At 36.0% G+C, this 24339-nt stretch overlaps 3 protein-coding genes across 9 annotated transcripts; 1 reads left to right on the top strand and 2 right to left on the bottom strand.

Annotated features, from left to right (window-relative positions):
* On the bottom strand, positions 389 to 5210 carry LOC18599048 (OTU domain-containing protein At3g57810). 6 transcript variants are annotated; one of them, XM_018121127.1, is made up of 7 exons: positions 4948 to 5209; positions 2828 to 3253; positions 2660 to 2758; positions 2417 to 2538; positions 2037 to 2077; positions 968 to 1066; positions 389 to 728 (listed from the first exon to the last, which is right to left on the bottom strand). In XM_018121127.1, exons 2-7 carry the CDS (start codon positions 3240 to 3242, stop codon positions 557 to 559), a joined length of 948 nt encoding a protein of 315 aa, XP_017976616.1. In that variant the 5' UTR covers positions 3243 to 3253; positions 4948 to 5209; the 3' UTR covers positions 389 to 556. The 6 variants fall into 6 exon arrangements, with proteins under 6 accessions (XP_017976616.1, XP_007028914.2, XP_007028916.2 ...); XM_007028852.2 differs by adding an exon at positions 3917 to 4064 and having other exon boundaries at positions 2660 to 3253; positions 4948 to 5187; XM_007028854.2 differs by having other exon boundaries at positions 2660 to 3253.
* On the bottom strand, positions 5813 to 19593 carry LOC18599047 (UDP-N-acetylmuramoylalanine--D-glutamate ligase). 2 transcript variants are annotated; one of them, XM_018121120.1, is made up of 15 exons: positions 19448 to 19593; positions 19106 to 19339; positions 18195 to 18299; positions 17920 to 18069; positions 17305 to 17421; positions 16592 to 16702; positions 16343 to 16405; positions 16121 to 16247; positions 15862 to 15944; positions 15243 to 15459; positions 8001 to 8128; positions 7609 to 7683; positions 7344 to 7464; positions 6690 to 6852; positions 5813 to 6304 (listed from the first exon to the last, which is right to left on the bottom strand). In XM_018121120.1, exons 2-14 carry the CDS (start codon positions 19235 to 19237, stop codon positions 6752 to 6754), a joined length of 1530 nt encoding a protein of 509 aa, XP_017976609.1. In that variant the 5' UTR covers positions 19238 to 19339; positions 19448 to 19593; the 3' UTR covers positions 5813 to 6304; positions 6690 to 6751. The 2 variants fall into 2 exon arrangements, with proteins under 2 accessions (XP_017976609.1, XP_017976608.1); XM_018121119.1 differs by having other exon boundaries at positions 19106 to 19349; positions 19448 to 19575.
* LOC18599046 lies at positions 19733 to 24183 on the top strand. Its single transcript, XM_018121106.1, has 2 exons — positions 19733 to 23641; positions 23755 to 24183. The coding sequence occupies exon 1, from the start codon at positions 19780 to 19782 to the stop codon at positions 23518 to 23520; it is 3741 nt and encodes a 1246-aa protein (XP_017976595.1). The 5' UTR covers positions 19733 to 19779; the 3' UTR covers positions 23521 to 23641; positions 23755 to 24183.

Genomic DNA, 24339 nt, shown 5'->3' with positions numbered 1-24339 from the left:
TGTGGAGAAAAGGAATCCAACCAACCTGAACCGGATCCGAAGCATTCACTAAAAACAATCAAACTTTTCTACTAAGGTTATTGTAGCTTTAACCTTAAAAGTTATATGCTGAGAGATAAAGTGTTCCCAACTAATTTAAGGTGAAAGTAGTTGTGCCATTTACCCCTTTATGATAGATGGGTCAGTTTGTTTCACCAAAAATTTGCCATACCCTTTCTTAGTAATCACAGTAGCAGCAAGCACATATAATGATTTAGCCAAACCGCTAAACCCTTTCACTGTGCCTCCAGTTCAACTCTTAACAACAGTTTCATGGCATTCATATTCCATGTTGTTCCTAATATTCCTCAAAAGAGTGGATAAGGTGGTGATCAACTGTGACTAGTACTTAAGATGAAAAGTAATTTGAATTATGTCAAACAACAGATTACTAATCTTGAATTGAAATTTGCAACTAAATAGTTAAATCTTTGATGTAGATGATACAAATATACAATGCTATGTGCATAGCTCTAGAAAATCAATTGTAATATTTATTTCCAGTCAGAATCTAAAGCTAAAGTTTTGATTTACCAGACCTCCTTCCAGGCATCTGCAATGCATCATAGTGACCAAAACCATGGTAGAGAACTCTGATTGGATTTTCCGTGCCATATTCTTGGCCATACTCTGCAATGGCAATCAAGCCACCAGCACCCTTGTCGTACATGTAGACTGTGATTGGCATCCTGTTTTCATCAGTCATAGGTATATTTATTCATTGATTGATTTAAATAAGGAACACAGAAAAGTAAAATCTGCCATGCAATGCATCATGAAAAGGTTCTTTTAAATGCTCATATATACTAGGAGAAAATATATGTATTATATAGTAATGTTCACAATTCTATGCATTAAATTTGTTTGGTCAAGGAAACAGACGCCTGCTTATACCATGCTCAATAAACACACATAGACAAAGACTTACTGTAGAACATGAGAAGCCATGAACAGTTCAGGTTCACCTCCCCACACATGTGGCTTCCTTATTTGTGATACATAGGCATCAAAATTTCCCTCAACAAACCTGTTCGCATTGTTAAGACGTGAGATACTTGTTTGAAGAAAAAATCAAACCTAAGGGTGTGTTTGTTTTGAAGTAAAAGCTTTTCCAGAAAACATGTTCAAGACATAATGGTGTTTGGATGACTGAAAATGAAATTGTAAGGGAGAAAGTTTCACAGGTCAACAGGTAAAAGACCTGTTGACTCCGGAAATTGTCTTACGCCCTTTGGAAATTGTCTTGCGCTTTCAAGGAGCATAAGACAATTTCCACCATGCTAAAAAAGACATGTTAAAAAAAAAAAAAACTCCAGCCCTAAAGCCCTAAGTCCTCAGCTGTGTCATCCCTAGCCTTTGACATGATTTCAACTTTTTATTTCCTTTAAAATAATAAACGGCATCTTTTATTTCCTTCAAAATAAAACGGTACTTAAACGTTTGGGGCAAATATTTTCCAAAAGATGATACAAACAACAGAAAATATTTTCGACAATTTATCCAAACCATAGAAAATATTAAATTTTCTTGTAAAATATATTACACAGAAAAAAATTTCCTTCAACAACTTATTTTACGGTTACCAAACAAACCCTAAATAAAGCAATTTCTTCCCTTGATAATATGAGTGTCATCTGCTTTTGACCAAAGGGCATGACAAGTATTTTTCATTTACAAAGTTAATTAATTCATGCTCTTCTGAGGAGTAACCTGCTTGGTTACTATATTCAAGTTTGCTAAGCAAGGTCGCATCATGAATAAGACAACCATAAAAATACTTAGAAGTTCTTCATCTCAGAAGGGGCATCATTAAACTGAAAATTAACTTTAATGAGTTACCTACATGACTCCTGTCAATGATTTCTTTCTTTCATTTCATAGTATTTAACAATAGATAGACAATTCTGCTGGCAACAAAATAGCTGAGAGCAAAAGGGACAATGAAATGAGTCTAAATGTTGACAAAATCAAACAAACTTAAACCTCAGAAGACTTACCATTCTGTTTCTTTTCTTCTTTTGATGAACTCATCTGCAACCTGAAAAATTTAATAGAATATGAGAAAAATCAGGGGGAGCAACAGTTACAAATATTGCAGAAAACACAAGCCTGCATTATGCATAACAAAAAAGATCTGTCAGTGCCACTAGATAAGGAATTATCACAGAAGATGTATTTTGTAAAGAAACCAGCATCACTTTGGACTCAGTAAAATGCAAACTTAGCACATGCAAGTTGTAAAAAGGCATATTCTACTTGTGATTGGTGTACTGCTCTTTCTACAAGTAAATCAGTACACCAATCACAAGTAAAATATGCTTTTTATAAAACAAAAAAAAAAAAGTAAAATGATTATGGAAGCAGATTAAGAATATACTTTAGCCCGTAAGTCATCTGCTAATTCTCTCTGAACGTGCTCACTTGGAGCTGATTTCCCAGACCTTAAACAAGCTCCATGAGCCACAGAACGGAACATACATCTTCCATCTCCAGGTATTCCTGCACAATGTAGGGCTCAGGGAAGTGACTAAACTAATACCTCCAATTTAAATTTAATAACTAGGCATAAGTACTTTCAGAACTGGGCCATATGAGTACTAGGGTGTAATCTGCCACTCACCAATAACAGAATAGTCAGTATAGACTTTCTTCCCATGAGAGAATTTAGCATGAGAAGACTCACAGTCATCTTGCTTATCCTCCTTTGCCCCAGCAGCTTCTGCATGTACTGGTTCAGAACTTGAATAACAAACCAACAAACCAAAAACTAAGCCAACAGAGGCACAACCTTGAGACCAGGATATAGGTCCTGCAGTGCATTTGAATTTCTGAAGTGTTCCTTGTTTGGGTAGCAAAAACTTCATTTTCATACTTTGGCCAGGCCAAGAAATTTCAAGCTGTCTTTTCTGTTTTGTTTTATCACTAATTGATTCCTTAACTACTAGTGACTGCAATTTCCTACTTCGCCTGGATGAGCGAAAGCAGCCTGCTTGAAATGCTCGGTAGCCAACAGCAGGTGAACCAGATGTTGTATAGGAAACAGAAAGATCAGTATATTTTGTCTTGGGATGTCCTGAGTATGAAAAATAATAGCATGAACTAGATGGCTGACAGGAAATGACACTGCAGAGACTGCTCCCCATGTGGCCCCTCAAGTGGACAACATTCTTTGCACATGTGCTGATAGGAGAACAAACCATCATGTTGGAATAACCTGATGAACAAACACAGTACAGAGAGCTAAATACCCAATAATCAATAACCATAAATGTCAAAGTTATACCACCAAACAATTAGCTGACTCAAACAATAATAATTGATTTCAAATCAAGTTGCATTTTTTTCATTACATAGAGATCATAGGTAGGTATCAGCCAAATCAAGGAATGATAAAGCTCAAACCATCAGGCAGGAGTATAAGTAGGTCAAATAAGTAAGAAGTACTTGTATTTCAATACCTTGACCTGCAGTTTTATCTTGGCAATTAGGGATAATGGTTTGGTCATTGCTTCTTAGAGAGAAGCTGTGATAATGAGCGCTAATGAAAATAGTATCATTGATACCTATTACTTCATGAAAATTTGTTTCTTAGAGTTGCTTCTATAGTGTTTGAGGCAATAGCCTAATACCAGTCACATCTTACCTCCAAAGGGCGGTCCAAAGTGTTAATCCCCTCCCTCCCTGTCCCCAACTTAACAAATCACTAGAATAATTATTCTTATTATTATTTTTTTGAATAGTAATAATTATTCTTATTATTATCTATATAAAAGCAGTACAAGAGACTACTCTATCTTATTACATACAGACAACAGAGTTATCTCAGAAATAAAAATGAAGCAACTTCATTTTGTGTTAGCTCAATTGTTGTCCTAACCTCATTCTCGGCCATAAGATTCATGGCAACCTGAACGGGCCAAGCCAAAGAACGAATTAGGTTGACTGTTGAGTTTGGAATGTTCAATTCTCAGTTTGAAGATCTGAACTGAATGTTAGCTTTAAAATTTCATGTCAATCTGAGAACCCTGGCCAAAAATCATATTAGGTTCATTGTCAAGTCAAGCCTCCTTTATACCACTCAATACCATGTCAGAATAACTAAAGAAAAATTTTCCCATAAAAGAAAAGAAAGTGTTTACTTAGAGAAAGTTAAGATACCAAGCAATTAGCAAAACATCAAGAAGCAAAACAGAAGAACAGGATGATCATTTCACTTTCTTTCACGCTACTTTCAACCGCTAAAGTTTCTTTAAGTCATATCCCTAGAGGCTAGATGTGGAGAACTTTAACACAACATAAATTTATTCAATTTGATATCATATATGAATATTACCATCCTTTTGCCACATTCATGCTTATTGCTCTCTTAGCATCTTATGGAAACAACCTAGACCGGCACGATTCTCCTATTATTACCAATGCTGATTCTATTATTGCACGATTAAATCGACCATATTATCACCTAAACAACTAACAACCAGGTTTGCACTCTCTTTTTCTGGTTTTCCTTGTTTCCCCTTAATTGCATCATGGGTTTTTTTTTTTTTTTGTAATTATTTGATATCTATCCACAATATAAATAGCAGAAATGTCCAAAAATAAACAAGAGAGACCGGATTAAATAAGATTAGATAAAATGCAGTAATAATCAGAAAGTATAGTTAAAATTTGTGAGAATATAAACAAATTAGAAACGAAAACGTTACATTTTAATCGCTTAGCATATAAATTGGAAAAAAAAAAAGAAAAAGAAAATGCTGAGTAGAGAAAAGAAAGCTGAAATGCGAACCTGTTGAATTGAGAAAAAGGGAAAATGATAAAAGAAAAGGAAGAAATGGGAAAAGGAAATATAAATGATCGTGAAAGGAATGTAAAAGAAAAGAGAAGAGAAAGCAAAGAATGAATTACTTGGGAATAAGAGAGAATTGCACTTTTCGGTATACACAAGCAATGGATTTTTTGGCTTCTCTTTCTAAAACTTGTTTCGATTCATTTTTGGATTTTGGATTCTCAGATACGCTCACGTTTCTCTCTTTCGATTAAGCGACAGTGGTAGCCTTCAAGGCTTAATACGGTGAGGGTAGGGATTCCAGTCTTCTCTGGATTTAATCCCTTTCTCGAATCATACTTTACTTTTAAATAGTTTTTATTTACATTATCTATCTCACGGGCCGAAACTTACCGGTACATGTTCTCGTGCAGAGGACATGTCTTTTAAATATTTTTTTTATTTTTTTAATAATATGAGATTCGTATCTTTTAAATTATTAAATATAAAAGAATTAATATTTATAAAAATTTAATAAAATTTTAAATTTTATTTTAAATTATATATATATATGACTAAATAAACTAACGCATCATAATCATAAAAAATAACAATACGATCATATTGTATTTTTTTTACCGTTACATTAATAGTCATATGAATATAAAATAATAAATAATATTTTTATTAATATTATTAATTAATTATAAAATATTTATCTGATAAAAATAAAAATATAAAAATTTAATTAAACATAATAAAAAATTAAGATTTATGTAACTTTTTAAAATAGTTTAGAAAATTTTTTAAATATTATGTTTTTTTCTTTATTATTTGAATTAAACTGAATTAATTATAGATTCTAATGATTTGATATAAAAATTGTGATAGCAGCATAGTTTTGAAGGGCGTACGCGTACGCAGGACATAGCGTATCAGATGTGGAAAAATTATTTAAATCCAAAACCAACTCTTAACTCTTCCAAGAAGGTGCACTCATTGTCATTGCTTCAAATAAGTTGAATTCTTCATGGTAAAACTCAGGGAGGTGTAATAAACAAAGTCATTGCGTAGTAGAAAGTAACTAGGAAGGAATATCTACAATTTTCTTTTCTTTTCTTTTTTTTTTTTATATCAAAAGAGTAACAAAACCATGCAGACAGAGCTTTTGATTACACACAGAAGAGGAAGCTCCAGGTTTGTGAAATGATTTACAGCTGCTTCAATTACACACATAATTAAGGTATTCTTGCCTTGCTATACCGCTATTCAGTCACATCCCTAACAGGAATCTGAGCTTTCTTCAACTCTCCATGTATAGAGTTGCTAGCAGTCTGCTGATGAAAGAAACGTTAACCTGCCAATCTAGACCTTGCCGCATTTCCACCAGTAAATGAAACGATTAAAAGCAACCCTTAAAGACACATGATAGCTCTCTCTGCATGCTCGAAATTGCGTCCATAATGAATGCTTAAGGGCTCTTCTTTGATTCTCTACCTGCAGTTCAAGGAAAAGTCAGCCTAAGATCCTCCAATTGTGTTACACCATCACAATTCAGAGACGGTACGTACAAGAGCAAAACAACTTGTGATCATACCTTCTCCCTACATATTGTAGATAATTCACCAATTTAGCAACAAAAGGAGTCACAGAGACATTGGCATATTCAAAGGCTTATGCTCATGCCCAACAAGAAGTTGGAAACAGGGATATATTGCATATACATGATCGTCTCTGGTGAATTGAAATACTTCATTCTATGGAAAACTTCAAAAGACAAATAATATATTCCCCATAACGCCAATTCAAGCATGACTAATGCTTTGAATCCTTTGATCATTCTTCTAGACATTTAGAGCTTACAGAAAAATCCGTTACGAACCTGTTATCATCAACTGCAAGAGTTGATTTTTTAATGCACAGTTCATAACCATTGAAAATGTATTATGAGGATAAGGCCAGCTCCTGGAAAACCAACCCTCGGTGCTCAAAATTTTTGAATTCGTCAAAGCTAGCACAACCAGGACTTAGAACAATGGCATCACCTGCATCAATGTCGATATATATGAATAATGCAATGTCATCATCACTACCAACAACCCAAAATCCTAGGCGGCAATAATGAAGCACTGGAAGGCAAACTTAGCTGTTAGAATTAGAAGCAAGATATTTTAATCTGTTCTCTTTCTCTTCCACTTTCTTATTTTGACTTTTTATGTTAAAAGTTTATTTTCTGAGATTATGCTCAAGAATGTTTCAAAAGCAAGAGCACCTATTTTATAATCTATTATGATATTTTCACCTTTAGCTTTTCTCTTTATACAACTCAAGAGTATGTGATATATGTTACATGGCAAACAACTTGAAATACATAATAGTACTGCCTAAGAAGGATCATGAATCTAAACTAAATAAGCATAATGATTGCAACCTGGCACAACTGTGTGATAGACAATTAGCTTATCTTAGAAAGGAAATATGACCATATGAGTAAAAGAACATAATAAACTACAATCTATATTTGAAGAGAACAAACCATGCTTTGCCATCTTCCTAGCATGTTTGACTGCGTCCTTCAGATTTGAGGCTTGAATACAAGGAATGCTAAGACCATTATTGGACAACGTGTCATGAATCAGGGATCCTGAAGACCCAAACTTTGGGCGTTCACACAAAAGCAATTTAGAAACAATGCACAAAAATAAAAAGGAGGAGAAACACAGGAAGTAAGAACTTTGAATTGGAAACTGAAATCAATACATAGCAAACGAGCATATATCAAGAAGAAACATCTCACATACAGTTATTACACATCTATGGCCCTTCAGTGGCTCTATCAATTGTTCAAAACCATTTGATGCTGGTCCATGTAAGACCTGCAAAGTGAACATTAAAAAACAATCTACCAATATTCAGCATGGTTATAGTATGTATAACTGCCTATGAAAGTCTTATAGAGAATTAAGAAACAGAAAATGTAAAAGAAGGCATTATCTCATGACTCAACCAATATCATGTTTGGGATGGTAAGCAAAGTCCAAGTTCAGCCACATCCAATGCTCTAATTCAATTTTATGATGCCAAAAAGGGGGAACAAACATCACGTTTTGCTAAGTTTTGCAGCCAAACATCAAAGGCACCAAAGTAGTCATGAAAAGAAAAGTATAAACAGAATAAAAGCAAAATATCCAACCTTAGCAAGGCCACCAAGTAGAATCACTGCCTTTTGTCCCTTCAGACCCGTAAGTCCTGCATATGCAGCTTCAACGTTTGTTGCCTTGCTGTCATCCACCCATGTAAGCCCATGGATATCCTTGCATACTACATGATGAACAACTTGCCAAGAATCAGAAAGGAGCAGTGTCCTGCTAAAAGCTCAGGAACTAGGCAGATAATCTAAAGATTAGCTCATAAAAAATTAGCAGTTTAAATGCTCAAACTCAACATATATGATGGAATTAACTTCACTAAGTGCACGTTTGGCCTAGCTTTCTTTCAACTTATCTACCTCTTAAAAGTAAAATCCAGGTCAAACATGATCTTTTGAGAAGCTTTTAAAAAAAAACAACTTTTTTTTTAAAAACAAAATTTTTAAAAAAAGAGCTTAAAAGAAAGCTCCAGGGAGGAGCTTTTTCTTATCTTCTTTTAAAAACACATTAATTTTTAGGAAATACCCCTCTCAATTAATCTCCCTCTCCTCTCTTTCCCTCTACAAATTACCATTCTTCAATGTAAATCATAATTTCCCCTTCTCTACCTCTCTCTACAAAAACTAATAAAAAAAACAGAAGACCCAACAACAGAATATCAAAATCTAGAATTTTTTTATTCTTACAAAGATTGAGAGAAAAAAAATCTAAAATTCAAAACTGTATTCAAATACTTTTTAAAGATTCTCTCTTTTTCACCAAAAAAAATTTTACTATTAAATACATCGTTTCCTCTTTTCTCTTTTTTTTTTTTAAATTGAAGCATCATGGTCCGATTGCTTGTTAGATCAATAAAAATCTAATACTATTGCTACTATACAAGTTTGAAAGTTATTTCTTTTTTTATTGATTTCTTCGATTTTAACATCTGAAATTATATATAAATTTAAAACATTACGTTATAACTTATTAGGTGATTGAAGATGACATGAATACCCTTTATGGTAATTTTAACTGAAATTAGAGCTTACATAATTTATTTTGTTAAACAATTTACCAAACAGTTTTAGCTTAATTCTAAAAATTATTATTTTTCATAAAAGCTTAATAATAGTTTTTAAGTTAAAAAAAAACTAGGCCAAACAAGCTCTAAGTGTTGCATTTACATGCAAATCGTTTCAGAGGTAGAAAAACCTACCTGTTTGGACTATTGTTAAAAGACAATGAGATAAGTGATTAATTGTGACAACAACTTAACTTGTAAATAGCATCAATTATGCTGTTCAACTTCCTTAGGTGGCAATTTTTTTTGTTACATTGGACATGTGTTATGCTCTAATAGATAATTCCAAATTAAAGATCAGCTTGATACCACTTGAGCACTGGCACATAATAGTAGAAGCTTTTTCTTATTTATTGTTCTCAAACAAGACCTTTATGATATTATAACTTGCATAGCAGACAAAATTAAGACGACCATATTCATCTACATATAATGCCAATAAATTTGATGAGGGATTTTACAAACATAACAAGGCTAGAAAACTCAGCACAACCACCATAAATTCTAATAAGTCTGCTACCATTAAACAAAAGTAGAAAAGGAAAAAGAGAATGTCAAACAAAATGTCATTTCTTCGCTAGAATTGTCAGGGCTAATGCCTTCAGCTAAAGCACAACTATTTTTAGTCTTCATGATTTATTAAAACCTTCTTTAACTCTGTCCAGAAGGTGAATGTATCTCTGGAACAGTTTCTATTAGTGGAAACAACCCAAGCTTGGCTTAGCAGTTGTTACCCTTCTTAGGAGGGAAATGGTGCAAGGTTCAAAAGGTTTCTGTTAAGATGTGGTCTAGCCGTAGCATGATTGGTGCTAGATGCATTTCAGCAAAGGTACAAATTCAGCAATTCTATAGTCTAATTCGGCATGGCAGGAAAATTTCAAGTTAGATTTAACAATTTAAGACCCCTATTGTTGTAACGTGTAGGTCCGGGAACCCGACCGCTAGACGTGGATAAATTAGGGAGTCGAGCTATCTTTGAATCCTTTTTTTAAAACCATAAATATGAATTAGATGCATTTCTATTTCATGAATGTGATGAAAAAGGGTAAGATTCTCAAGATTTTTAATTTACTTTTATTTTTTATCTATTTTTAAAGAATTAGGAACTGATAATGACAAGAGTTAAATTGTTGTGCTTTTCATATGCCTTTGTGGAATAAATTATGCACCTGTGATGGGAGTGAAAAATATTGATCATCCAACAACAATTGTCATAAGGAATCTTGATTCATAAAAGTTGAGCATTTAATTACATCTTCATTTACATAATTGGTTTCAAAAGAAAAGGCCAACTCGATCATACTGGTCCTGCACTATCTTGAGATGGCCTATTAAGTGCTCACTAAGCTTATCTTTTGAAAGAATCTCCCTCTTGAGCTCTTCAGTCTTGTTTGCCATTTCTATCACTTTGAAGGCTATCTCTCTCATTTACATCAATATCCATTCCATTTCAGATTGCTTCTTTCGGATGTCTTGCTCATACAAGTCTCTCATTTCTCGCATTCGAAAGTAATCTTACCAGCTAGCTTCATATTGTTCTTTATAGCTCTCCATGGTTGCTTCCATTAAGTTACAATTGCTCTTAAGTTCTTATATGGTTCGTTCCTGCAATTGTATCTTGTTTTTCAAGGTATTATTAGCGGCTTGCATTCCTTAAATCCTGACAACCAAAGATGAACATGTCGCATTTGAACTTTCAAACTTGTTTTTCACTCATTTTGTTCATCAAAACCTTTAGAACTTTTCTCGAGGCTTATTTCTTTACTTCCTCTAGTTCAACTTCATATCTGCACTCATATTCATCATTTTTATCTTCAGTTTTCTTCTAGCCAGCTCATTTTCTATAAGCATATCTTGAAACTCTATACCAACAAGGAATTTGGATGCACTTTCTGAAAGACATACGACAGCTTTTACTCGTTAGGCATGCCAAGCTAAATATCTAGTGGTGATCTCATTAGTGAACCTTTCTTGATCCACCCTACTTGTTTTTTTTCATACTTGAATAATATATTGGATCTTCTTACGGGTTCTCGACTCTCCATACGTGAATTTTAGTTGGTTGAGCCTGTGTATCATTAGTACAAATTGCTCGGATCCGAATTTTCTCCGTGTCATTATTGGAGCATAACTAATTACTTTCCAAGATCCCATCAATGGTACCCATGGTTCATCTCCACACTTGTACATCACTTGCATCCTAGGTATCTAGGGAGCCATCTAAGTCACTTCCACATTTACAAACCTCTAAAGTCTTGTAATCCATTTTTCATTTTTCTTGTAGACTGGCCATTCGTTTTCGCAGAATTCACGAATAAGACAACTTGATGAGAGGAACGCTTTTTAGAATCTATCAACCTTACAGTCAAAGTGGCTCTTTATCCATATAGTGAGAAGCTAGGCACAACCGATGAAACTCTTTTCTCCCTTCTAACTATAATCGTTCAACGACCTCAATGTCTCGAATATGATGGCAGGAGCTGGGTTGATGTTCCTTGTTACTTGATTGAAGAAATCTATGATTGAGACTTCAACATATCTTAAGATTTTCGGGAAGATCACCAACCCATATATTGCCAAGGTAAATGTAAGATAATCTTGTTCATCTTCCTTGTGTTTCTTAATATAACTATTTAAGAAACTCCATGAAAGGCACTCAGTATCTCTTTTTTTCTTCAAATTTTGATCAACCTCTTCAGTGGTGACACTTAATAACTTGGTTAGTTTCCTCCGATGCCCTGTCTTTTAAGCTCTCAAGTATACCTTGTCAAGTTACATTTGGTCTATATGAAGCAATGATTAGTATTCCTCTATTGTCAGTGTCATATCGACTTCATTGAACACGAAACATTGATAAGAAGAATCCCAAAATTAAGTAATTACCCTAAATAGCTGATCATCCACGTGCACATAGAGAAGCCATGCGATGTGTCCATACTTGTTGCGAAAATTGTCTTGGCTATTGTGCCTCCACTACTCCCAAATATTTGTAATCTTTAAAAGGTTGTTTTGTTTGATATCAAGATGAACCTTCTTTGGGAAAATCAAGATATGCCCTTTGGACAAATAGTTCTCCTCGTTTTGTTGAGCTTGTCTCATTAATTATGGCTCGACTCTTTTTTTTCCCAAGTGGAGTCGCCAAGTTGTAATTAATCATAAGTTATCTTAAACCCTAAATAATTCTGTGTTTCCTTTAAATTCGAGCATTTGTTTTATGCTTTATGGTTTTGTGCATTAATTGTTTTATAGTCATTATTTTATTACTTTTTTATTGTGGAGAATTTAGGATAGAGGGATGTGACATTGTCCATCAAAGGTTGGTACGTTCCTTCACACACACAACACATGTTGCATTCATGCATGAGCCTTCTACCCGGGCTCTGTCCTTTTTAGGAAGGAGTTTAGTAGCTACGCTCTCGTGAGCTGATAACCTCCGCACGGGCTAACAAACACTCTCACTCAAATTGAACCTAATCCATTCGAAACCTGTAATGGGTGAGGATCGAGGTGCCTTAATAATCCAAATGGATCACAATGAGGAACAATTTGGAAACCTTTAGCCTCATTCAAAACCAAACTTAACATATAGAGTGTTGTAAGTGCCCTGTCCCTAAGTAGAGCCTCACCCGTGCGTTAAAGAATATGACCTTGGATTAGGCACACATAAACGAACTCCTTTTACACCCTCTACTTTAAATTCCTCACTAAAACAATAAGAATCATGGAGTAGATTACGTCCAACGACGTGATAAATACCCATGACAATAGTTCCCATTTTTATTTCTAATGCAAGTTAATGTAATTCACTGTACTAACTTGAATATTCTTTTCCTCTTTCTTTCATTTGTCATGCACCCATTTGCATCATTGCATATAGCGAAATATTGGCTATACAATAACTGTTGACTAAAGGAATCTTGATTACATCTATGGCATCGTCATCGGTTAGCTCACTCAATAAGTACAGAAATGACTATAAGGTCGAACTACAAATGAGACAAGCTCAACAAAACGAGAAGAACTGTCTGACCAAGGGGCATATCCCGACTCTCCCAGAGAAGATTCATCTTGATCTTAAACAAAACAACTTTTCAGAAATAAAAGATATTTGGGAGCAATAGAGGCGCAATAATCGAGAGTTTCTGCAACAAGTATGGGGACATCACATGGCTTCTCTATGTGCACGTGGATGATCAGTTACTTAGGGCAATCACTCAGTTTTAGAATACTTCTTATTGGTGTTTCGTGTTCAATAAAGTCGATATGACACCGATAATAGAGGAGTACTCATCATTACTTCATATAGACCAAATGCAACCTGACAAAGTATACTAGAGAGTTCAAAAGACAAGGTATCGGAGGAAATTAGCCAAGTTGTTAAATGTCACAACTGAAAAGGTTGATCAAAACTTGAAAAAAAAAAAAGATACTAAGTGCCTTTCATGAAGTTTCCTGAATAGTTATATTAAGAAACATACAGAAGATGAACAAGGTTATCTTGCCTTTGCCTTGACAATATATAGGTTGATAATTTTCTCGAAAATTTTAGGATATGTTAAAGTCTCAATCATAGTTTTTTCGACCAAGTAACAAGGAACATCAACCCCACTCCTACCGTCATAGCTGAGACATTGAGGTCATTGAACTATTATCGTTGGAAGAGGGAAAGACGTTTCATCGGTTGTGTCCAGCTTTTCACTATATAGATAAAGAGCCACTTTGAGTGCAAGGTTGATAGATTCCAAAAAGCGTTCCTCTCATAAAGTTGTCCTATCTGCGTATTCTGCGAAAGTGAATGGCCAGTTTACAAGAAAAAAGAAGAATGAATTGCAAGACTTCAGAGGCTTGTAAATGTGAAAGTGACTTGAAGGGCTCCCTAGATGCCTAGGATGCAAGTGATGTACAAGTGTGGAGATGAACCATGAGTACCATTAATGGGACTTTGGAGAGTAATTAGTTATTTTTCAATAATGGTACGAAGGCAATTTGGATCTGAGCAATTTGTACCAATGACACACAAGCTCAACCAACTAAAGTTCACGTACAAAGAGCCGATAACCCTTAAAAAGATCAAAGATATTATTCAAGTATGAAAAAAAACAAGTAGGGCGAATCAAAGAAGGTTCACTGATGAGGTCACCACTAGATATTTAGCTTAGCATACCCAACGAGTAAAAGATGTCGTATGTCCTCCAAAAAGTGCATCCAAATTCCCTGTTGGTCTAGAATCTCAAGATATTCTCGTAGAAAATGAGCTAGTTAGAAGAAAACTTGAGATAAAAATGATGAATATGAAATGCAAATACGAAGCTGAATTAGAGGAAGTAAAGAAAGAAGCCTCGAAATGAGTGAAAAAACAAGTTTGAAAGTTCAAATACGACATGTTCATCTTTAATTGTCAGAATTCAAGGAATGCAAACCGCTAATAATACCTCATAAAACAGGATAAAATTACAGGAACGAACCATACAAGAACTCAAGAGCGATTGTAATTTAATGGAAGCAACCATGGAGGGCTATAAAGAACAATATGAAACCAGCAAACAAGATTACTTTCGGATACGAGAAATTGGAGACTTGTATGAGCAAGACCTCCAAAGGAAGCAATTTAAAATGGAATGGATATTGATACAAATGAAAGAGGTAGCCTTCAAAGCGAGAAAATGGCAAACAAGACTAAAGAGCTTAGGAGGGAGATTTTTTCAAAAGACGAGCTTAATGAGTATTTAATAGGCCACCTCAAGATATTACAAGACCAATATGATCAAGTTGATCTTTTTTTTTTTAAATCAATGATGTAAATGGAAATGTAATCAGATGCTCAACTTTTATGAATCAAAATTCCTTATGACAATTATTATTAGATGACCAACATTTTTCACTCGCATCACATGTGCATAATTTGTTCCACAAAAGCATATAAAAAGCACAACAATTTAACTCTTGTTATTATCAGTTCCTAATTCTTTGAAAACAGATCAAAAATAAAATTAAATTAAAAAGCTTGAGAATTTTACCCTTTTTCATCACGTTCATAAAATAGAAATTCATCTAATTCATGTTTATAGTTTTAAAAAAAAGATTCCAAGATAGCTCGACTCTCTAAGTCATCCACGTCTAGCGATCGAGTTTTCAGACCCGCACGTTATGACACCTATATAGTTTAGCTAAGCAGAACCATCAAGAATACCCCAACTATGTCCATTGGAATTATGATGCTTACCAATTTGCATTCGATGAGGTGGTGCCCTCAGTTTTTCAATTGTTGCATTGATGGCTTCAACATCCACTCCAACATCCAGTCCAGCCACAGACAATGCAGCCACTGCAGCATTACAATAGTTGTGCTTCCCTTTAGCTCTCATGCCACCAAGTTGCAGTTGTGATGCAACTCCTATATCAGGAACTTCAAAGCTGGCAATTTTTGCCTCCATATCAATCTTTCCCGTACAAGCAATTACCATCAACATCCCATGCAAATTAATGACAACTGATTACAAAAATTATACTTTCCATACCAATTTTTATAACAAGTGGTTCTAAGAAAATAAGTGTGATTCTCAGCATTAAAATTCATGGGCTTTTTCTTGGCAATTTTCATTTTATTATTTAGTGAAGAAAGGACCTAGCAATGTCAATGTTACAACAGCCTAGAGCAACTTAATTTCCTAATGCTTTGCCCTACAACCAGAATACCAAATATTCGACCATCTATGTATTTGGGCCACCAATATATCTATTAGGGACTTGAACTAGACTATAAAAATGGCATTTAAAGAGATTAAAGTATGGCTAAAATACAAACTTTTCCCAATGACTACAAGTAAAGTAATATATCTTACTTCCACTCCCGGAAAAGCTCCTATCCAAGCGAGATTAAATTTGTTCCAATATTTCCTAATTGCTTTATCCAAGTGCTGATTCCCTAAAAGGAAAATGTGGTTAGCTGTTAAAAGAAAGAGCAACTGCAATCTCCATGACAATTGACCCTTAGACACATCAGGGGGTTACAAGTCCACAATTCATGAATATGGAATAGGGTGGAAGTGGAATAAAATAAACAAGGATTACTTCCTTATGCAGTGTCAAAAAGGAACATACCAAATGAAAGAAGTCCCAACTTGGTGTTCGTCATGTGAGAAAATAAACGACACTTAGTTGCTGCATAACTCAGCATTGTCTTGTGTCTTTCTAAGTGATCAGGGGTAAGATTTAATACCACAGAAACCTACAAAAATGTTTCATATCACCATATTAAAAGTTAAAAATTAATAAATAAAAGCACTTCAGCAGTTGTCAAGCAAACTTCCCTATGTTACTCACAGTAGGGCAGAAGTACACACAGGGAATTTCCATTTGATAGCTGCTGACCTCCACTACTGCAACCTGGAAAATGTCAAAATGTACAGTCTATAGGTGCTTCTATATATTAGAGAAAATTAGAAACTGATAGTTGACAGTGACTTTAAGGAGATGATGGACATTTATGATTCTAAAAAAGCAGATTGAGAAAATAAGTGAATCGCACGATAAGATATCATTCAGAAAAAGGAGAACATCAACGAGACTCACCTTAAGCTTGCATTCTTCTGATGGCAATTTGAAACACTGAAAGGCAACCTCAGAGAGTGGATTTCCAAGGTTTCCCCCCACAAATGTTTCAATAGCAAAATGACTAAGCATCTGCCATCAAATGATCAAGATAAACATAAATCACAGGAAGAGTGTTGCGAGCTTATACAAAAAAACTTAATGCTCAGAAAGACAGGAATATAAAGCTACCCCAATTACTATAGCTTTTATCTTGTCAATACTGCCATGGCCATAGGTCAGAGGGCATTTCTTCCCCCATAAGAACAGGATGGAGGAGGAAGTCTTGGTTTCAATTGCCCTTTGCTCCATGGATTAATTGTCATACGTAAAAGAAAGTGAACTGGGAAGGACGAGAAGAACCCTCATTTTACAGCAAGTGACGGTTACATGGAATCATGGATAATGCAGCTTTTGAAGATAAAAGAGCTAACTTGGTGTCAATTAAAAAATATATGTTTGAGGCAGTGTTCCTCTAATTCTAAACAAGACCTGTTTTCAAAAGGCATGTTACTTCATTTCAGTTCTTACTTTTCAGGTTCCACTAAGAGTGATCATGTGTCTTCTTTTATAACAACTTATCTTAGACATCTAGCAACGTGAGACCTTTTAATATCAAGAATACACAACAAGAATAATGCATTAATACAAAGATAATATGATACAAAGACAATATGACCAAATAGTAGAGGAACCTGTCCAGCATAAGTTACAACAGTGGATTTCCCATTTGTTCCTGTCACTGCCAAAATTCTGACACTTTTTGGGAGAACTTCTGCTGCAAAGTCCAACTCAGACATGACCTGTTTTCCCTGCATATAGACAGAAATGATTATAAAAAAATTATTAACTTGAGCATAGCAGGAATGAAAAGTTTATAGAAGCATAATTACAGTCCTTTTTGTTCACTTCGCAAATGAAATTAGGCAGCAATGCAAGATAAAAATCACAATATTACCCTCCATATTCTGTAGGAACAAAGATGCCAAAATGCAAAAGTCCTATTGTAACTTCACTTATGTCAGTACGTGCTGTTCAATGCAATTCGTGTGAATGAATTGTAAATGAACATACAAAAGCATCAAATAAGTAGTTTCCATAAAAGACACAATTATTTAACTGCATCCTATTAGTCATAAAATTTTATAAACTGATGTTCATGAGAATTACCAAGTGCTGCAAAAACGATTTTTGTTAGCTATAGCTAAGAGGGCTACAGTCAGTCTTTCTGTTGTTCACATAAAAGTAATAGGCTTGCCAACCCTTATTTCTCATGAAAACAGATTCCTAAAATAAAGACATGAACTTACTGACTGCAACAAACACGAAAGACCATAGTTTTCTAGGGGAACTCCAGGAGAAACAACCACCACATCTGCATCATTAAGCAGCTTCCAATCAAAGTGGCCAAGGATTGTCCTTAACCCAGTTTGTGTCAGTGTCACAAAAGAAGGATCTTGCTGCAATTAATAGCAAGTTATGCATTAAAATTCGGTACAAAGAACCAGTGTGCACATGCACATATGAAGAGATTTTTAGTGACCACAATAAATTTCAGAGCATGAAGGAGTAGACAATAGTGTACCTCCAACAAACTCAAATTCTCATTTTGGTCTATACCTATAACTGAAGCACCCCGAGTAAGAGCAAGCCTAGCTGCAGCTTTTCCAGATGTTCCCAAGCCAACTACCTGCAATTCAACTGTGATATATCAATTGTTTTTGCATTAAAAGAATCCTTCAACAACACATTGTGTGCCAATGAGAGAAAGCCACACATACAATGACTGGAAAGTACTTAAACAAGATTAAATAGGGTAGAGATTCCAATTTTTCTTTTTAAAAAAAGAATTAAATTGAATTTCTATGATGCCAGTTTCCTTAACAGCTTCAGATGATAAGACAACATTCAAGTTGCATAATTTTGCTTTCGTCTCTGAAGTGCACAAGGCTAGCTATCTACCGCCTGAACTGCTTATCGCTGTTATTTTACAGTATATAATTCATTTCCTTTGTCTTCACTTATTCCTCTCTCAAGTGAAGCGGGCCTACTCCTTAAGCACATTATGATAGGTTGAAATTCCAACAAGTAGAAATTATACAAGAGAAAAGAAATCCGCAAAACTGGAAAAGCGAATATAATAAATTAATTGCAGTGGACACCTTTGGCTATCAATGATATTGCTTCTTTTGTGAATATCCAAGCACGTTTTAGGTAACTATTTCCGCTAAGAAAAATGACCCATTAATCTAAATCCAAACTCTCGTTGTGTTCCTTTTCAGCATTGCAACTCCTTCAACTTGGAACCAAAATTTAAGCTTTTAGTTAAAACCAATCTTAATGCTAGTACTAATCAGGATGAAGCACGCAGATAATGTGCAAAATCCTCTTCTTTGAATTGTGATTAAGCTTAGTAAAAGAAGTCACAATTTGGAGATAACAACGAAAAATGTGATACAACGAAGAAAAAATAAAAGCAAGTTAAGAAGTGCTTACAGCAACAGTCCGGCCTTTGAGGTCCTGCCTGAGAGAGCAAGATTGAATGGTTCTTGGGTAAGTGGTTTTGGGAGAGTGAATGGATTTAAGAGGTAGTGCTTTGTGATCATAGTTCAGAGACAGCAGCTTCATGGCTTCTGCAGAAGAAGATTCAGGTGACTTGTGCTTTGAATTTAGGCCGTTGGGGTTTTACTATGCCTTTGGTGTTGATTTAATGGGTTTGGACCTGAATTGCTGTTTTGGACTGAGTTTGAAACAAAATCCTCGCGCTTCTTTCATCGGTCATTGAATAAAAACAAAAGAAAGAAAAACAGAAACAGAGGAGATCCAGAAATGACCTACCTACTATTTTAACCTTCGGGCTAGGGCGGCAAATACTTCTTACTGGGAACGGAAACAGATTCTGTGATTGACTTAGCGTTCCTGACGATGACAGATATTTAAAGTCAGTTGCACCCGGAGTCACTTAAACTTGTCCGAAATTTCTAATCTTCAACAAACGTGGTCAAACAGCCCAGGGCAAGTTGTCTTTATCACTAACAACCAATCAGATAAGTATCTACATTGACTATATATATGGTAGTATTTTCTTATATGATTTAAAAGAAAGGCAACTACGGCCCAGTGCTGTCTAATTCTCCTAAGGGGTTAAGGAGAGATCTGAGCTGTTAAGAATGAGTGCGAAGAGAGAGGGCAAGAGGGAGATGGTTGAACATTTTAGCCATCAACATCTGCTGGAATCCTCGTGGCGGAGGAACAAGTACGATACGGCTCGTTGCTCTGGGTGTTGGAAAGAAGTCAGGGATCTGGGCTACTGCTGCCCTGAATTCGAATGCAAATTTTATCTTCACAAGACATGTGCTAAGTTAGCACCCAAGATTAATCATCCCTTTCACCCTCCGCACCCTCTTATTCTTCTTGCAAAAGCACCCTATGTTAGATGCTTTTGTAATTTCTGTGGCTGGCTTTGTATGGGATTCGTTTACCGCTGTGCTGCTTGTGAATTTCACCTGGACGTCAACTGTGCTAATCTTCAAGTATCCGTTGCTGGAAACTTTGAAAAACTTGAACATTTCAGCCACGAACACCCATTGATCTTCAATGAAAAGTATAACAAGAAAGTCTACGGTGATTGCCAGGGATGCAGGAAACCATTATCAGGTCCGATTTACAGGTGTTTGGATTGTAGTAAGTTTGACCTTCATAAGGAATGTGCAGAGCTACCCCTGGAATTGAATCATCCCTTCCACCCTTCACACCCTCTCATTCTTCTACCCATATCACCAAATTTTCCTTCAACCGTAAGGATTTGCAATTTTTGTCACTCTATTTGCGCAGCATTTGTTTATCACTGTTCTTCTTGTAACTTCTATCTTGACACCGGATGTGCTTTGCTTAAGCAATTCCTTGCTGGCAAGTTCCTTAAACTTGAATATTTTTGCCACAAGCATCCATTGACCTTCTTTGAAATGCACAAGAATGAAATCAAAGATCCTTGTTCTGCTTGTGGAAAGCTTCTATCAGGTCCAATTTACAGCTGCATCGATTGTGGGTTTCACCTTCATAAAACATGTGCTCAGCTACCCCTTAAATTTGGTCACCCCTTTCATTGCTTTTGCGAAGATCTTCTCGTTCTTCAAGCAGAATGGCTGAATCCTTCTCAAGCTACTTGTAGTTTCTGTAACAGCGGTTTGCGGGGACTTATTTATCACTGTGTTTCCTGTAAATTCAATCTTCACATCACCTGCGCGCTGCTTTTACCACTCAATACTGAAAAGACTCTTGTGATTCAACATTTTAGTCACGTGCATCAATTGATCTTCGTGGAGAAGCATGGTGATGAAGTCAATGGCTCCTGCCGTGGGTGTGGGAAAGTACTCTCAGGTCCTATTTACAGCTGTGTTGAATGCAAGTTCCACCTTCATAAGAAATGTGCTCAGCTTCCTCGCGAGATTGATCACTCTTCCCATCGCAAACATTCTCTTGTTCTTTTGGCAGAGCCACCAAGTCATCAAAAGGGATGTTCTTGCTATTTGTGCAAAAAACAATGTAAGGGATTTGTTTATTACTGCTCTGATTGCGACTTTGGCAACCTGCTTGAAGACGTTGAGGATGTCTCCCTTCCGCGCGATATTAAAGTTGAAACTCATGAGCACCCATTCAAGCTTCTCTTGAGGCCCATCTCGTTCACCTGTGATTTCTGTGGCATCAATGGAGATCGCACTCCTTATGTATGCAGTGAATGCGACCTTGTGATTCACAAGAATTGCATTAGGTTGCCAAGCGCTGTCAAAATAATGCGACACCCTCATCGAATAACTTTTCAACATTTTCTTCGACAAAAGAAATCTAACAAGCGGATGTGCAACATTTGTCAGGAGGAAGTAAATACAGAGTATGGGAGTTATTATTGTTATATATGTCACCAGTATATAGCTCATGTGGGATGTGCAACAGATGATTACATTTGGGATGAAACTAATCCGGATGATGAAGATCAGAGGTCCAAGGGAGCTTTATCTTTGATCACTAGTGTCATTGAGGAGGTAAGACATGGAGAGGATGTAATAGCAGCTGTGATTAAACATGCCTTTCACCAACACATCTTGATTCTCACCCTTGGGGGTGAAGTGAAAGATGATAGGAGTTGCAACGGCTGTATGCGGCCTCTCTCAACTCCTTTCTTCAGTTGTGAACAATGCCAATTTTTTCTCCATAAAAAATGTGTTGAATTGCCTAGTGTAAAGCAACATCCACTACATCGGCACCCGCTCGTTCTCTACAAGCCAAATAATGCAGAATACCCAAGAACGTGTAGCGCTTGTTTACAACTTCATCATGGATTTACCTACAATTGTGAAAAATGCAACTTCCACATTGACATTGACTGCAGTTTATTATCGGACACCTTGAAGCATGAAAGTCATGGTGCGCATCATCTGTATCTTGACCACAGGTATGAAGGGAATTGCAGTGCTTCTGGCGAGCACATAACATTTCGAACAGGTGCATATAGATGCAAGCATTGTGAATCATTTGCCTTGAGTTTTAAATGTATCAAACTACCGCGCACGGCTTCCTACAAGTATGACAAACACCTTCTTACTTTAACTTACTTTGATCGTGTTGATCCTAACCAATGTTATTGTGATATCTGTGAAGAAGAAAGAGATCCAAAGTATTGGTTTTATCACTGTGCATATTGTGATACTTCTGTTCATCCCCAATGTGTACTTGGTGAACTCCCATATATCAAGCTCGGAAGCATTTACATACACCATGTTCATCCTCACCGTCTTACATTTGTCAGAAAGATCTGGGACTGCCCTCCATGCAGTATATGCGGTGAGCTTTGCATAAATCAGGCTCTTGAATGTACAAAACTCGGGTGCAACTTTATCATCCATTGGAAATGTAAAAATTCTTCTCAGGCAAGTATCCCAAAGAAAATTTCGTATAGAACAACTCAGCTAGATGATGAAGATCAAAGGCTCAATGTTAATGAAGAAATTCGCTTTGAAGAGGATGGAATAGTGACATCTATCAAACTCCCCGTCCATGAACATTTCTTAATTCTTGGTGATGAGGTGAAAGTTGATAATATTTGCGATGCATGCATGAAGCCTGTCTCTGCTCCCTTTTATGGCTGTGAAAGATGCTTATTTTTTCTCCATAAAAATTGCGCTGAATTGCCCAGACAAAAGCGACACCCATTTCACAGACATCAGCTCACTCTTAAAGAGTCAGATCCTGCTGTTGTTGATGACGTGAGTACTTGCAGTGCTTGTTTGCGTTCTCACCATGGTTTTGCATACGTGTGCAACCGATGTGAATTTCAGATTGACATTCAATGTAGTTTATTATCAGACACCTTGAGGCATCCAAGCCATGAGCACCTACTCTTGTTTCATCCTAATTATACAGGCCATTGTAGTGCTTGTTCCAGCAATATATATGACAAAGGTGTATACAGATGCGGGAGTGGTTGCGAATTCGTCTTAGATTTCAGATGTAGTACAGAGCCACCTAAGGTTAAGTCCAAGTTCCATGAACACCCCGTCAATCTCATCTACCATGATGATTCTGATCAACATTATTGTGGTATATGCGAAGAGAAAAGACATCCAAAGCATTGGTTCTATCATTGTGCAGATTGTTACAATTCATTTCATCCTGAATGTGTTCTTGGGGAACTCCCATATATTAAGCTTGGGAGTACCTATAATTATTTTGGTCATCGACACTTTCTCACTTTTGTGGAGAAGATGAACAACTCCCTTCCTTGCAATATATGCCGTAAGCTTTGCAATAATCAGGCCCTTGAATGTAAGAAGTCTGAATGTGGCTTTATCATCCATTGCAAATGTAGAGGTCAAGGTTGGCAAACAGTTCGACCAACAAAACGCCGTAGCTGATAATGTACAGAAGTTATGGGCGGGGGGCCACTTGCTTTTTGGTATCTCTTGGATGCTCTGTTATAGGGCTTGAGTCCCTTTTGGAAAAAAATAAAGAAGAAGAAGAAAGATTCCGTGATTGGTATCTCTTCGATACTCTGCTTCTAGGCCCTGGAAATATATAAAATCTCTTGAATAGTTTGGACAATTTAACGGGTTCAGCCCCGATTGATATTCCTTTGTTCACATTTGCAGGTCCATCGACCATATGGCGCTCTTGTAAAAAAATGAGATTGGCTTGGAGATAGGGAGTTTGTTGCCCAGCTGCGGATTTTGTTTATATGGCTGTCCCTGTCTCTTTTGAATACTGCACGTTCTTGCAGTTCTGTTCTCTTGGTGAACATAAAGAAAGAATAAGAATGTCTAATACCACTATTTTTGTTCTTCTGTATAGTATTAGTTTCTCAATTTCAAAATTTTAAATCAAACATAACTTTGAGCTTTGACTGGAATTAATGGCGGTTTATAATGTTCAAATGGTACAATGAAGTCTAGCATATGCAACCTGAGTTGCAGGACTAATTTGCATCCTGCAGACTGCAGAATACCTCTGGGGAATTTGATGGATGGCTTACTTTCAGCTTGTTTGTGATTGATTGAAAGTCAGGAACAAATTTCAACAGGAAAATTGTTTCAGGAGTGTCTTTCTTTGTTTTGCATGATACCAGTACATAGCGGTTGTGTTAATGCCTGTGGTAATGTCGTTTGCAACTCTTTGTTAGAGTTAGTGCCCATGGATGTCTATTGTTCTTTTCCATCAGCTAATTTGTTAGATATCAT

The sequence above is a fragment of the Theobroma cacao genome, chromosome 5 (genome assembly GCF_000208745.1).
Source record: "Theobroma cacao cultivar B97-61/B2 chromosome 5, Criollo_cocoa_genome_V2, whole genome shotgun sequence".
Taxonomy (NCBI): domain Eukaryota; kingdom Viridiplantae; phylum Streptophyta; class Magnoliopsida; order Malvales; family Malvaceae; genus Theobroma; species Theobroma cacao.
This window is presented reverse-complemented; position numbering and strand designations above follow the sequence as displayed.

Coding starts and splice junctions, on each gene's coding strand:
- LOC18599046 (XM_018121106.1), top strand. CDS start 19,780: ATGAGTGCGAAGAGAGAGGGCAAGAGGGAGATGGTTGAACATTTTAGC.
- LOC18599048 (XM_007028854.2), bottom strand. CDS start 3,242: ATGATGGTTTGTTCTCCTATCAGCACATGTGCAAAGAATGTTGTCCAC. Junction 2,539..2,659: donor TACTGACTATTCTGTTATTG/GTGAGTGGCAGA, acceptor TACATTGTGCAG/GAATACCTGGAGATGGAAGA. Junction 729..967: donor ATGGCTTCTCATGTTCTACA/GTAAGTCTTTGT, acceptor TGATGAAAACAG/GATGCCAATCACAGTCTACA.
- LOC18599047 (XM_018121120.1), bottom strand. CDS start 19,237: ATGAAGCTGCTGTCTCTGAACTATGATCACAAAGCACTACCTCTTAAA. Junction 16,703..17,304: donor TTGTAACTTATGCTGGACAG/GTTCCTCTACTA, acceptor ATTTGATGGCAG/ATGCTTAGTCATTTTGCTAT. Junction 16,248..16,342: donor GTGTGTACTTCTGCCCTACT/GTGAGTAACATA, acceptor ACATTTTTGTAG/GTTTCTGTGGTATTAAATCT.